Here is a 16037-nt window from a genome sequence, read left to right on the forward strand (position 1 = left end):
GGATAATTAGTCGATTCAAATCTAGTTGTCAGCATGTATCAATTCTTTATATGTTTCTCATTTAATTTATATTAGTATAACTTCAAATTTGAAACCCAATAGGCATGTATAACTATAAACGCCGTATAAAATTACTTTTGAATATAGTAATTTTTACTATACTGAATAGCAATGCAGTGAAATGAGAAATTTTACTATGTCACATAGCAAATTTGACTTAAGAATTTGGTACGTTTTAAAACGATCACAGTAAAATTTACTCTGTTGAGTAGTAAAAACTGTACTATCAGAATTTTTGCTATGTTAGACATAGTAATTTTTGTTGTGCCATGAAATAATTTTTGTAGGGCTACTGCATAGTAAAAATTGCTTAAAATATAATAAAAATTATTCTTAACGTTATAACTTTGCGTCATCAGATGAGTGTAGCTTAGCTTTCCTAAAAATATAGTAATTTTCAGTGTAGCTATAATAATTTTTACAACACTACTTTTCTGAGTGTACGAATGAAAATATTTGAAATAATAAAATGCAATGGAAACGTCATAATGTATCTGTTAGTAAATAAACCAATATTGAAAAAAGATAAAAAGTTTGAAAAGTTAAAAAAAATGAAATAAACAGTTATGTGCTCAAAAAATCCCCAACTATGAAAAGACTTTTAAAAACATTTATTAATACACAGAATAGCAGTTACTACGAAAAATGTTCGAAAGTTAAAAAAAAATCATTTTATTAATCGGTTCTTTTAAATTTTTTATTGACAAACCATACCGTTTAACAGATGAATTGCATAAGTCTTTTACCTTAAAAAACCAATTGTCGTAATGACATAATAGTAGTTTCTACGAAGATAGATTTGAGGTCACGAAGGGCTTGCCGCACTTTGCACTCATGGGTCTTACAAAAACATTTTTTTTCCTACCTTGGGCGTTTATGAAAGACTGGTATGCCTTCGCTAGGAAAAATAGGATTCACCACATAAGCGCTATCGCACCAAGGCTATTTTGCGGTTCAAGGGATCTGCGAAGCATGCGAAGTCAGATAAGTGCCATCGGGGACGAATGAATCATAATTATGAATTATTATTATTTTTATAAGCAAAACTTAAGCCCTCGACAAAAAAAATTAAAAATACCTTTTTCTTTTAAAGCGAGCCAAATAACAAGTAAAAAATGTTTTTTATTTAAACTGTAAAAAGCATTGACCTTATGATTCGAACGTACTGTTTCTGAGTGGAAAGAAGGGAGAGGGGCTTTCCATAGCCGTTATTGGCCAAACCCATGATTTTTCTCTTTGCGTACCTTAATACTAAATCACATGTATGCAGTCTCACATACTGAAATTTGCATATAACATGACTCATAATTTTGATTACCTTATATCCAACCAGCTGTCCATTGTGGTTATTTTTTGGAGGTGGGGACCATCTAACGAATGCTGACGTTGAATTTATCATGCCAACGTGAACGTCCTGTGGTGGGCTCGATGGTATGTCTTCAAGCGTCATTGCGAGTCTTACATTACTTGGCCTTCCTTCGATGGTTTTATAAAATGGCACCAGAAAAAATTCATAACGCGTATACTTTTTTAAGCCTGTCAGTACGTAGCTAGTGGCCCCAGCGTTCATAACAGTAACCATTTGATATTCAGGCGGCTGATCTGACATTTCGCGGTAGCGAATGTATAGTCCGTCAACAAGATCTGGAGCGCCGAGAATCTAAAAACCACCAATAACAAATTTATATTAGCTCAATTGTCAGAGATTTATAATTTATCATGTTTCTTGCAATAAGACACATAATTTTAAAAAATCTATGAGTCACGGGACCCATGGAAGTAGCGAAGCTTAATTGAGATTTTTTATAAAGAAACTCGTTCTTTAAATTATATAATTTGTAAGCAATTGGTTATTAACATTATTTTACTTAAACAATACAACATTTGTTAATGCTCATTTATAATTAAATTCTGTAATTGACCCTGAAATCTCATTTCGGCCTTTAACAGCTGTAACTATGGGCTTGTGGTCCAAAAAATATAAAATATACATCAGTGTTGCAATTTTATCTAAATAAGGAACAAAGACGACATCGATGATTGTTCCATATTTAGTGGTCGGTTGCAATGGGTCATTAATCATATTTAAGTTAAATTTTTCTTCTAAAAATTGAATTAATGCTACAGCAGCTTCGGAAGAAGAGTTAACATAAAAATCTCTGCTTACTACTATAGAAATCTTATAATCTTTTTGAAGTATTGCAGAACTCTCGTCTGTATACATTAGTAGTTGTTCTTGAATAAATGTAATTATTTTGTGAATAGAAGTATTAGATGATATATAAATAGCTACAATAATTATCTCTCTGTCTCTTTACACAAGGCATTCACGTTGACAAATTTCTCCTGTTGCACTCTCATTCACATTAGCACTTATTATATTTAGAGCACGTGAATTTTTAAACTTCAAATTTTCACGCCGTTTGTCTTGAAAATTACTACTTGACCAATTTAATTTTAGAGTTTTTTGAGCCTTATTTTACTTTCAAATTTTCTTACCCGTTCAGTAACGTCACTCGATTTATAATAAATTCCCGATTGGAAATCAAAATCAGGGAGTGGTCAAGCGCAGTTTTTATTAAATATCTCGGAAAATCTTAGTTTTGGAGTAAAATTTTAAATACAAGAGTTATTTATCTAACGATTTTACATAAGGATCAAGTGTTAAAAAAGATTAGAAAATTTTTTCTATTGTTTAAACAAATGAGAAAGCCAAAAAACGCAAAAAAATTAAAATGCATGAAAATACATGTTGCAATATTCAAAATTGAATAAAAATCGAGCATTTTATAGACATTAGTATGGTTTTTATTGTACGTCAAGTTTGGTCACAAAATTTCAAAACGGCGGCCTATTGTAAACTTGTTAATTAAAAATTTCGATTGTTTATAAAGTGTGTTACGAGCATGCCATCGATATCTAATTTTTTGAAATCAGTGAGGAATAACATTATCTTTACCACCGCAAACATTCAATTTTTTAAATAAACAAACAAAAAAGTTATCAACAAAAAACTAAAAATACAAGGCCGGACTTGGCGTACAATAAAAACCATACTGATGTCTATAAAATTTTCAATTTTCATTGAATTTTGAACACTACAATATGTATTTTCATGCATTTTAATTTTTTGCAATTAAATTAATTTAATAAGAACTGAAAAAAAGCCATTTTTCAAACTATTTTGCAATAAAAAACAACACCACGTATCTCTATCGAAGCCGACGATATAGGGCGTTACTCTACGTATTTTTCTTAAAATTTTCAACTAAATATCGTATTGCTATAAAGGACCACCACCCTCTAATGCTCTAGCGCCCTGATTATATGTATAGTTGACAGAAAGAGATAGAGAAAGAAAGAGATTGGAAAAGAGAGAGAAAGAGAAATTTTCTATAGGCATACCATGACCCACAAAATTTTGCTTCCCCATTCATTGCATTCTTCTCCCTTATTTGTAACAGTATACCTTTTACTATAGATACATTCATATTTTTTTCTTTAATGTGTCTTGTTTAAATTAGTGAACTCCAATTTTTTAGTACCTTTTCCGAATTAAACATAATTATAAAAAGTTACCCAACTTTTCAAAATCTGAACTTCTGATAAATAATTTTAAATCTTGATTGTTTTAAAAGGTTCAGATATAATAATAAGATGCAGAAATCGCTGTGATCTCAATTTTTTGATGATCAAAATTATATTATACAGGCATGAATTTTTAAATGTTTCTTAAAGGTCACTTTAAAAAAATTATAAAAATAAAAATAATAAGATTAACATAGGCTCTTATGAGACGTTAACTCAATTTTATCGAGTACATTGACAACATTTTTGAAAAATGCTAAAATACTAAAAAAAACTTCCCTATAAATGAATTATTGTGTTAAGATTCAGTAAGTCACAGTTTCAGTTATATTATAGTATATTTTAGACAATACCAACGTTAAACGTAAGCAAAAAATTCAGTTTGCGAATTGCCAGAGGGGGACGGGCCGCGGGAACTTTTCTTTCTCTTCCCTATGAATTATACTCCTAAACCTCTTTACATACTCTGTATAATAAATTTTTACAAAACTCACTACTTGAACCATGCATGTATACAGCAATAAAAAATCATCCTGTAAGACTATAGTTTACTGCTTTGTAAGTTGACATCCAAGAAATAGAATGATTTTGTTCACAAAAGATTATTTGTTAGCAAACACGCAAGTAAGTAGAGAAATAACTGCACTTGTTTTTAATTTTTTAAAACCCCGATTCTTACTCTCAGCGACAGAGGTCACCCAAGTCATAGAGATATGGGGGGGGGCTCACTATATATACATTTATCTTATTGAGTTATTCGTATTTTAAAAAAAATATGTAATCAATTTAAAATGAGTAAAAATTACAATATGTATTATTAATTATTATAAACCTACTTAGTATATGTATATACATATTAACTATGCAACAACATACATATAATGACCTTAATTGTCGATAGTTTTTCACGTATTTTAATTGAATCAATTAGCAGCTATGTGAAGATAAAATGAACTTATCATAATTATAAATTATTAAAAACATATTTTATGATATTTATCTCAAATACAAATAGATAATTAAAATAATTTAACATTTTTTGTGGCAATTCATATGTTACTTGTCTTTCAGCATTTTTTAATATAAATTCTCTCAGTAATGGATTTAGATCTATGTTTCGTGCTCTTGATTTGTGTACATAATAGAACTAGATAAGTCAAACGATTATTTACCCGAAGCGCTCAATGCTTTGTAACCCAACTGATCGAGTGCCTGCACTGATTAATAATTATTAAATGAATAAATTCTAAGCGCTCAATGATTCATAACTCAACAGATCGAGTACCTACAATGATAAATAATTATTAAATAAATAAATACCAAGTGCTCAATGCTTTGTAACCCAACTGATCAAGTGCCTGCACTGATAAATAATTATTAAATGAATAAATCCTAAACGTTCAATGCTTCATAACCCAACTGATCGAGTACCTGCACTGATAAATAATTATTAAATAAATAAATCCCAAGAGCTCAATGATTTGTAACCCAACTGATCGAGGACCTGCACTATAAAATAATTTATTATTAAATTGATAAATCCCAAGTGCTCAATGCTTTGTAACCCGACGAATTAAGTCCCTGCACTATTAAATAATTTACTCTTACATAAATGCATCTCAAGCGCTTAATGCTTTGTAACCCGATGGATCAAAGCTTTGAGAGCCAGGGCTTAATTTAATTCATTATTATTCGATAGTTCAGGCACTCGATCCGTCTAGTTTTAAAGCATTGAGCGCTTGGGATTTATCTATTTAATAATAAATTATTTTATAGCGCAGGTACTCGATCAGTTGGGTAACAAAGCATTGAGCACTTGGGATTTATCTATTTAATAATAAATTATTTTAAAGTGCAGGTACTTGATTAGTTGGGTTACAAATAATTGAGCTCTTGGGATTTATTTATTTATCAATTGTTGAACAGTGCAGGCACTCCACCAGTTAGGTTACACAGCATTGAGCGCTTGGGATTTATTTGTACGATGCAAATTTAACGCACCCTTTGATTCGCCTTTTTTTTTTATTTTATGCATAAAGTTATAAACTAAAGCAAGATTTGATCATGACTATCTGTCTTTTTTTGTCATTTTGCTCGCGATCAATCAAATATTTTTTTGACATTTATGTCGGAAACTGGGGGGGGGCTGCGCCCCCCCAGTTTGAAAGTTGGGGGGGCTCAAGCCCTCCCTGCCCCCCCCCCACCTGGGCGGCCCCTGCTCAGCGAAGTTGCAAAGGCAACCACTCTATATAGATTCATAATTCATTTTATTTTTTGTTCTCAGCTAGCAAGAAAAAATTAACGATTTATTCTCACCGCGACAACTCTTTTCTTATTTTTTATATATTTACAACATTTGCATTTATATACACAAATAACAACACAAAAAATATTCTGTTTTTTTCCTCCGTTTTCTAATAAACATTTTTTTTTAATAACACCCTTGATACGAGGCTTATTTTGCTTACAATGTCATGTACTATATGAAAAGAATTATGAGCACAGATTTTCGCCGAGGTATAACTCTTTTTTTAATTTTCACCAGACCTCTACCTTACTATCACCGTACTTGCTTAGCCTCACAGCAATGTACTAAATATATTCAGACTAGCAAGAATATAAATTACAAAAATATTTTACTACGAAATTCATTACAATTTTTCTCTCTGATATCCTACTTTTGCTCTTTCAACCATACACGATTACCAATGATTCTATGAATTAATGGAAAATTTAAACTATTATAAAAGGGTTATTAGGGTTATTATTGATAATTTTGTGCTGTTAAAGCTCAAGGTCAAGAATTAATACAAGTGTGAAAAATGACGCTTAAGAAATGAAATACTTTAGTACTGTGATATTGTGATATGATGCATATTATTTAGATACGTTACTGGGTTATTAGGTTATTCGGTTATTGGTAAAAAAAGTATAACGAGTGAAAGACAGGCTAACAGACAGACATGCACATGAACATGAGTACAAATCTTATAAATTTTTGTGTTGAACTTGCGGTGGAGGCGTTAGGAAAAAAGTATACTTACCCTGGCCAAAAAGTGGAGTTACTATTGACCGCACATTACCTATTGCCTTACATGATAATATAGCGTGGTCAGTAATAGCCCCTGTTTCTGGCCAAAGTAAGTTGTACACTATTATAGAGTACACCAGTAAATCAGCTTGAAAGCTAAATGACCGTTTAAAAATCATGGCTATATGGATCACATTTGGGAAGTTAAATTGCACTCTTAACCTTGAAATCGTGGAAAAACGTCATATTTTTATAGAAGGAAGGGAAAAGTCATATTCGCTACATGGGACGAAAGTACGACATCGACTACCGAGTGTTTGTCTCTCCTTACTTTTGGCTCAGTAGGCAATTACACACAGGAAAGATTTTCGTATTATGGTCCCTTGTGACATAATATACTACTATCAACCCTACTTTTGAGCAGAGGTGTGTTACCTCAGCAAAAAGAGATGTCAAATACGTGATATTTAAATGTTTGTACAATGTTTTTATTGAACCAATTAGATAGACTCTATTCAGTGCTAAGGTAAATGTCCCTATTCGTGGAATGTGTCCCTTTTCATGGAATATGAAAATTCATGCATTTGTTATATAACTAACTTCATTAAAAAATTGTGGTGGTTGTATATTTTACGTATCTTTATGAATTCACAAGAAAAATTTCATTTTACATACAATAAATGACCAATTGTAAACATAATTTCATAAATAGGGACAAAGTCGTACATAATCTTTTGAACTGTACGTATTATGGCACCAAACTTCAATACAGAAGAACTTATATACTTCTAGGAAACAAATAAACGATTCAATTATTTTTGTTAAATAAAATAGTGTTATGCAAGTAAAATAGCTTTAATTGTCTCAAAATATTATACTAAATTTACGTTTTTTAAAAAGTTTCATAAAAAGGAACATAACATGAAACAATAAGTACAACGTTTCATAATTATGTACACTTTGGTCTTATAATTTTTTTACAAAATAAAGTATTTTAACAATTGAGAACCATATTTAAAAATTACAATAATAATGGTAAATTTATAGCGCACCAGTTAATACCAAAATTTCTACTGTTAAAGCTTACAGTTAAGAAAAAAAAATTAAAGAAGTAAGTGTGATAAAATTTATGGTCCTAATAGGGACATTTACCTTATGCATATTTATTTATTTATTTAAAAAAAAAGTTTTTTTTTAAGTCAATATTTTTTTATAAATCTTTCGGCAGCAAAAGCTAGTATATAAATTTTTGAAGTTTATTGTTGTAATACTTACATCCCAGACAATTTTGACACTTGTGCTGCTTAGAGATATGACGTCCCGCAGCTGCAAAATGTCGCTATTCAAGCGATCTCGAGCGCGAATCAGCTCGGTCTCAGGAACCACGTGTTGATCAGTGCTTATCGTATGAGCAATGTCGGATATTGGCCCAGGCAACGACATACCATGACTGTTTTCCGCTCGCACCAAAAACACGTAGTTTGTGTCAGGCTTCAGATTCGTAACCTATGGTAAAAGTTAATTATTAGGATAATTGTAACCGTCATTTTTTGCAATGCAACCGAGCACACTGGTCCCTTAACTTTGATTTAATATATTTATTTTTAAGACTTTTTGATAAATACTAGATCATTAAGTTATAAAAAACAGATATTAATAATTTTTATTTTATTTACTATTTAAACAAGTGTTCTTACCATGGGTGTAAAATCTTTGCGCCCTTGGGTCTTATTTTGCAACCACAGAAAGGCACAAAGTCCTTTTTTTCCCTACAGCGCAAAGTAATTAGCAGGCATAAAGTACGGCTTTGTCCTTTCGGAAAGAAAAATGCTGTTCGCCCCTTAGGTAAAATTATATAAAAGACTCGCGTACTAGACAAGATTTTTTTTATTTTGCATCTATGGGACGAAAATGACGATCTATCACTTTTTGAAAGTATAGTAGTTTTCGTACCATAGGTGCAAAGTACAAAAACTTCGTCCGAAGGATAGGATTTGCATATGATTTTAGCCAAGGTGCCACCGATACTTTTCTCTTTCCAAGGGCGCAAAGTCGTACTTTGAGCTGTGGGCACACTTTATACCCTGTGAAAACGCAGCATTATGGTGCAAAAACTTTGCACCCGACAAATCACTTATATGCCCATGATCCTAAAGTGATAACAAAGGCACAAAAAGTGGCCCGAGGGTGCAAAGCTGTAGTTGAACTTTGTGCTCATGTTAAAAAAAACTTTTTTCCATCCGTTATGTAGTTTTGCTTTTCACCCTAGGTAAGAACAATAATTTTTTCTACTTTGAGCATTTTTTTGTACGTTTGGACATATACTATAGGGGTAAATGCACCAGTAAATGAATGGTTTTGACAAAGAGCGGTTTTAAATGATTTAAGTTACTTACCCATTATCTTAATTGACTATTGACTAGTGGTATATGCCTCTTTTAGACTTATTTAATAAATATAAGAATAATTTAGGCTCAAAAATTTATTTGTTACTTTGTAAAAATAAAATCATAATGTAATGCAAGGTTGACCAATGAATGAATGGTAGTCACCCAGTTCATGAATACTTACGACCCAATGAATGAATGCAGTTTTAAATGTTTGATTAATAGGTTAATGAACTGTTTCTATTATTGTTATAATAAACATTTTTATAGTTAAATTTTTTATTATTTAAAACTCTTTAGTATAAAACTAATAAGGCATATTTTTAAATACTTTCATTCTTGTGGAAAAGCAAATGAAAAATTATGTTCTAATAGTTTTTTTTAAATTAATTTTTGTAGCTCATATTTTTTAACTTTTTGTCTTTCCTCTTCTTGTTTCTGGTTTTGCATTATTTTATTAAATCGTTCCTCTTTTTTTGCTCTCTTTCTTGATTCTATTTTCTCTAATTGAATTCTGCGCCTACGAATGTTTTCCTCTTCTCTTATTTTTTTCTGATTTTTTTTTCCTCTTGCTTAATTTTTTTCTTTAGAATATTTTCCCTTTCTTTTTTTTTTTTATTTCTTTTTCTTGTTGGAACTTTTCTTTATCCTCTGTTTTTTTTCTTCAATTCCATTTTCCACTTCTCTGATGTTAAAGCATAAATAGGAGCATGTGCAATCTTTTTTTATTTCATTTTTGAAGTTTCTATACGTGAAAAATGTATATTTTCTTTCCATATTTGATTCACATACTCAGAAGAAGGCAGACATCTCTCCAGAAGTTCTTCTTTCACTCTATAATCATTTTCCACTATCTTGGAAAAATCTGTGCAAAAAAGTAATGTTTAAGAACAATACTGTAAGAAGTTTAGAAAAACAGTTTTTTTTTTTTATTATAATACTCACCAATTGCAGGTGAATTGGTAGTAAATGATGGTTCTTTGATAACATTTGAGAAAAGACTTGATTTTTCAGACGTTGGAGACACTTAAATTAGGGGTGATATTGACGGTTAAAGGTGCGGTACTAATGAAATTGCCATTTAAATGCTGTTCGATGAATCTAGTGCCTTCTGATTACCTTCCTTCGTTCCAGCTTTCTAGTAGGCATTATTCAATTTCTCAACCAGTACTCTACTATTAAAAGAGTTGACGCGTCCTAACCCCACCCACGAGCGCGCATTAAAAATATTGACGGAGACGAGTCGTTCGTTGGGAAAAGTGTGGGAGACAGGATTGCTGTGGAACAACGTCGCCCCACCACGAGTAGATAGTCGCGCGATGGCGGCTAATAGACTATGTTCACTAGAAAGACAATTGGATAAAAATCCAAAGTTTGCCACGCTTTATTACAAAGAAATGGACCGTCTGATCAAAAACGGATACGCAATCCGAGTCGACGATGACAGACCCCGACCCCGCGTATGGTATCTCCCGCATTTTGGCGTAACGAACGACTCTAAACCAGATCGTGTGAGACTCGTATTCGACGCTGCAGCTAAAGCCTCGGGTATCAGTCTAAACGATCAGCTCGATGCCGGTCCCGATCTATTGCAAGCCTTGCCCGGCGTACTTAGTCGATTCCGTTTACACGCCGTCGCATGCAAGGCGGACATTCGCGACATGTACCTTCGAGTGCGGGTCGTAGATAACGACCAAGGGGCGCTTAGATTTTTGTGGCGCGGTGCAAACAGAAAAGGCTATCCTGAAACGTATGGGATGACGTGCCTAGTGTTTGGGGCTAAATCGTCGCCGTGCAGTGCGCATTACGTCAAAGACGCGAATGCGGAACGTTTCCGCACAGATAAGCCAGCCGCCGCAGCCAGCATAGTGAAAAATTCATACGTTGATTTTTTAGTGAGCTGCGACTCCGCGACTGAGCTACAAAAATTGATTCGCGACGTCATCGACATATATTCTCATGCAAATTTCGAGATGCATGGATGGGCGAGCAACGAGGCCGAGGCGGTCGCGGGACTATGTGAAGGCGCGAAAGAAACACGTCGAGTGGAGAACGCTAAGACATTCCTCTTCGAAGTGGGAGATCAGCGCGTTTTGGGTCTCCACTGGGACACCGCATCCGATCAATTAGGTTTCAATGTTGGCCTTAGGCGTATACCGACCAAACTACTTAATCAGTCGCGCAAGCCCACCAAGCGTGAGTACCTTAAGACAATGATGTCTGTTTATGACCCCCTGGGTCTCCTGGTGCCGTTCATGCTGTCGTCTAAATTGATTCTTCAAGACGTGTGGCGCAGCGGTATTGGGTGGGACGAGCAGTTGCGGGACGAGGAGAATGACGGATGGGTGGCTTGGTTAAAATGCGTGCGAGATTTGGCCAGCTTGAAAATACCGCGATGCTTGACTCCCAAAGGGAGATGTGTTACAGCGACGAGTCTACACGCTTTCGGCGACGCAAGTTTAAAGGCAGTAGCCGCAGGCGTGTACATTCGAAGCGAACTTGACGACGGAACGGCGCACGTAGCACTCGTGATGGCAAAGTCGCGGGTAGCCGCCAATGCTGATCTGTCCGTCCCGCGACTAGAATTACAGGCAGCTTTGGTTGCCTCGAGACTGATCGCGAACGTAGCCGACGAATTGAAAATTGAAGGCGACAAGTGGCATTTGTGGTCCGACTCGCGCACTGTTTTGCATTGGCTTGTCGAAGAACCTCGGCGCCGCAGCATATACGTAGCGCACAGGCTCGGGGAAATTAATGAGCTAACGGGAAAGGCGAAATGGCGGTGGGTTCCGTCCGGACTAAATCCGGTTGATTGTGCGACGCGAGGAGTGATCGAAGAGGGAGGCGAATCGTCAATGTGGTTCAATGGTCCTGCTTATTTAAAGCTGCCGGAGACTTGTTGGCCGGTCCCCCCTTCGATCACTCAAACGGAAAAGGGAAAATTCGACGAGGAGGAGGCTAGGAAAGAGCATCGGGTTCTCGCGATGACGGCGACCACCCGAGGGTTGTCACTCGCGGTGAGAGTGTTAGGCTGGGAAGGGCTTTTAATCACCGCGCGACGCGTTCGAACAAATTGTTAACAATGAAGCGAGCCGACAGCAGGAATCACCAGGAAAGACAATTAAAACACACAATTTATTTTATAAAAAGAAATGTATTCACTAATTTAGTACAAAGCCTTCCAGGCGCCATACGCACCTTATTCGCTCGCAGCCCGTGAACATCTGCCGCTCGCTCCAGCGAGCGAGCGTCGCGCCGCTTGCGCCGCTGCGCTCGTTCTTCCCCTCCTTTCTAAGACAGTTCCATACCCCGTATTTCGCCTGTTTCTCGTGAGCTTCGATGTTGGGGCACTGTATGTCGATAGTGAAGGAGCAAACCGCCAAATTCAAAAACTTTACCAATTGATATGAAATGAAACATCACAGCTTAATTCTTCGTGTCATCGAGACTACTTTTCAGCTTGAACGGCTCCAGACCTGCATCTGTGCACACTAGTTTCGATCTTCAGTACAACCGGAACTTCTCGCTCCTATCGAAGTCTATGATAACAAATGGTGGCTTGACGGCTGCGAGCTTCTCGCGCCTAAAACAAGTCGCCTCGATGACTTCACAAAGAAGGCAAATCGACATCCACGTCGTATATTTACTGTTTGCTCCTCCCCACACGACCGCGTTCAATCATTGCATCATACGTTAGCTAAATTTACATATATTTTATCTCTGATGTACACAGTAACGTTGCCCCTTTAACTCGCAACCATTAAACGCCTATTTTCGTCTGTTACAATCCTCACCCCCGTACAAAATTTGAATCAATTTTGTATTTCTTCAGTGCTCATTAACTTGATAATTTTATGGTCCGGTCGCACAAACTCTTTTTCATTCGCTCGAACCATTACTGCACGCACAACCCCATCCGCTCCCGGATATAGCTTTTTAATTTTGCCCTTTCTCCACAGGTTTCGCGTCGCCTGTATATCCACGACTAACACCACATCGTTTATTTTTACGGATTCGGTTTGTGCATGCCATTTCTGCCGCGCTTGCAATGTCGGAACATACTCCTGCAACCACCGATTTCAGAAAGCATCCGCTAGCGCTTGGGCCATACGCCATTGCCCGCGTGAACACAATTGTTGCTTGTCATAACTTCCTAACTTGAACTCTCCTGACGAGCTGCCGATCAGGAAGTGATTTGGGGTGAGCGCTTCGCAGTCTCCTGGATCAACAGACACGTGTGTCAAAGGGTGAGAGTTGACTGAGTGCGCGATTTCCTTTAACGCTGTTAAAAGAGTTTCGTCCGTCACGACCTCGTTTGCAAGGCTGGCTTCCAGTGCTACCTTTACCGATCGCACGAGACGCTCCCATGCCCCGCCCAAATGCGGCGCATCGGGGGGATTGAATCGCCACTCGATTCCGTTGCGTAGCGCAAACGCGTGTAATTTTTCTTGACTGAGTTTGTTCACTTCTTCTCTTAATTCAGCGCAAGCGCCCCGGAAGTTAGTACCGTTGTCGCTGTAGACTATTGCTGGTGTTCCCCTTTCAGCCGCGAGACGCTGGAGGGCCATAATAGCCGAACCTGTCGTCAGGCTGTGCGCTACGTCCAAATACACGGCCCTAGTCGTCAAACACGTGCATAGAATACCCCAGCGCTTTTCCCTACTTCGCTTTACCTTCACAAATAACGGCCCGAAATAGTCTATGCCACAATGGCTGAAGGGACGCTGGCGATACGAAAGTCTCGCGTCAGGAAGTGGTGCCATAAACGGAATGTTTTGCTTCGCGAGCCGGATCTTACAAACGAGGCATTGGCTGATAATAGATTTCAAGGCGGTTCTTAAACCGAGCACATGATATTTTTGTTTTATTTCATTTATTACCGTTTCATGATTTGCATGGTAGAAACGTCGATAGTAATTCACAATTAACAACCACGTTGCGGGGTGATGGCCATCGAGGATAATGGGATTGACGACGAAACCGACGTCCAGCACTTTCGTAACACGTCCGACCACCCGCATCACGTTTGTATCGTCGAGCAACGGAGTAAATTTTGCCAATCTGCTTGACTTCTTTCCGGCCGATTTCATTTGCAGTGCGCGTAATTCGTATGAAAAACTTTTCACCTGTATTACCCTGTACCAGTATTCCTCGGCCAATCGTCTCTCTTCGTACTCGGACGTGACCGACGCACGATGCGCCCATCTATTGAAATATTTTCGAACGCGTCGCGCGGTGATTAAAAGTCCTTCCCAGCCTAACACTCTCACCGCGAGCGACAACCCTCGGGTGGTCGCCGTCATCGCGAGAACCCGATGCTCTTTCCTAGCCTCCTCCTCGTCGAATTTTCCCTTTTCCGTTTGAGTGATCGAAGGGGGGACCGGCCAACAAGTCTCCGGCAGCTTTAAATAAGCAGGACCATTGAACCACATTGACGATTCGCCTCCCTCTTCGATCACTCCTCGCGTCGCACAATCAACCGGATTTAGTCCGGACGGAACCCACCGCCATTTCGCCTTTCCCGTTAGCTCATTAATTTCCCCGAGCCTGTGCGCTACGTATATGCTGCGGCGCCGAGGTTCTTCGACAAGCCAATGCAAAACAGTGCGCGAGTCGGACCACAAATGCCACTTGTCGCCTTCAATTTTCAATTCGTCGGCTACGTTCGCGATCAGTCTCGAGGCAACCAAAGCTGCCTGTAATTCTAGTCGCGGGACGGACAGATCAGCATTGGCGGCTACCCGCGACTTTGCCATCACGAGTGCTACGTGCGCCGTTCCGTCGTCAAGTTCGCTTCGAATGTACACGCCTGCGGCTACTGCCTTTAAACTTGCGTCGCCGAAAGCGTGTAGACTCGTCGCTGTAACACGTCTCCCTTTGGGAGTCAAGCATCGCGGTATTTTCAAGCTGGCCAAATCTCGCACGCATTTTAACCAAGCCACCCATCCGTCATTCTCCTCGTCCCGCAACTGCTCGTCCCACCCAATACCGCTGCGCCACACGTCTTGAAGAATCAATTTAGACGACAGCATGAACGGCACCAGGAAACCCAGGGGGTCATAAACAGACATCATTGTCTTAAGGTACTCACGCTTGGTGGGCTTGCGCGACTGATTAAGTAGTTCGGTCGGTATACGCCTAAGGCCAACATTGAAACCTAATTGATCGGACGCGGTGTCCCAGTAGAGACCCAAAACGCGCTGATCTCCCACTTCGAAGAGGAATGTCTTAGCGTTCTCCACCCGACGTGTTTCTTTCGCGCCTTCACATAGTACCGCGACCGCCTCGGCCTCGTTGCTCGCCCATCCATGCATCTCGAAATTTGCATGAGAATATATGTCGATGACGTCGCGAATCAATTTTTGTAGCTCAGTCGCGGAGTCGCAGCTCACTAAAAAATCAACGTATGAATTTTTCACTATGCTGGCTGCGGCGGCTGGCTTATCTGTGCGGAAACGTTCCGCATTCGCGTCTTTGACGTAATGCGCACTGCACGGCGACGATTTAGCCCCAAACACTAGGCACGTCATCCCATACGTTTCAGGATAGCCTTTTCTGTTTGCACCGCGCCACAAAAATCTAAGCGCCCCTCGGTCGTTATCTACGACCCGCACTCGAAGGTACATGTCGCGAATGTCCGCCTTGCATGCGACGGCGTGTAAACGGAATCGACTAAGTACGCCGGGCAAGGCTTGCAATAGATCGGGACCGGCATCGAGCTGATCGTTTAGACTGATACCCGAGGCTTTAGCTGCAGCGTCGAATACGAGTCTCACACGATCTGGTTTAGAGTCGTTCGTTACGCCGAAATGCGGGAGATACCATATGCGGGGTCGGGGTCTGTCATCGTCGACTCGGATTGCGTATCCGTTTTTGATCAGACGGTCCATTTCTTTGTAATAAAGCGCGGCAAACTTTGGATTTTTATCCAATTTTCTTTCTAGTGAACATAGTCTATTAGCCGCCATCGC

At 38.1% G+C, this 16037-nt stretch overlaps 1 protein-coding gene across 1 annotated transcript in view; it reads right to left on the minus strand.

The window, feature by feature from the left end:
- The window catches only part of LOC106644351 (roundabout homolog 2), a 535313-nt gene that overhangs the window by 38130 nt on the left and 481146 nt on the right, over nucleotides 1–16037 (minus strand). Inside the window, exons 8-9 of the mRNA XM_089598313.1 lie at nucleotides 7955–8185; nucleotides 1379–1720 (exon numbers count right to left, since the gene is read on the minus strand). Of these exons, the coding sequence (XP_089454439.1) occupies nucleotides 1379–1720; nucleotides 7955–8185 (573 nt within the window). The remainder of the gene's footprint in view (nucleotides 1–1378; nucleotides 1721–7954; nucleotides 8186–16037) is intronic.

The sequence above is a fragment of the Copidosoma floridanum genome, unplaced genomic scaffold, assembly GCF_036245765.1.
Source record: "Copidosoma floridanum isolate Cflo_tuat_1 unplaced genomic scaffold, Cflo_Japanese_pri ptg000006l, whole genome shotgun sequence".
Taxonomy (NCBI): Eukaryota; Metazoa; Arthropoda; class Insecta; order Hymenoptera; family Encyrtidae; genus Copidosoma; species Copidosoma floridanum.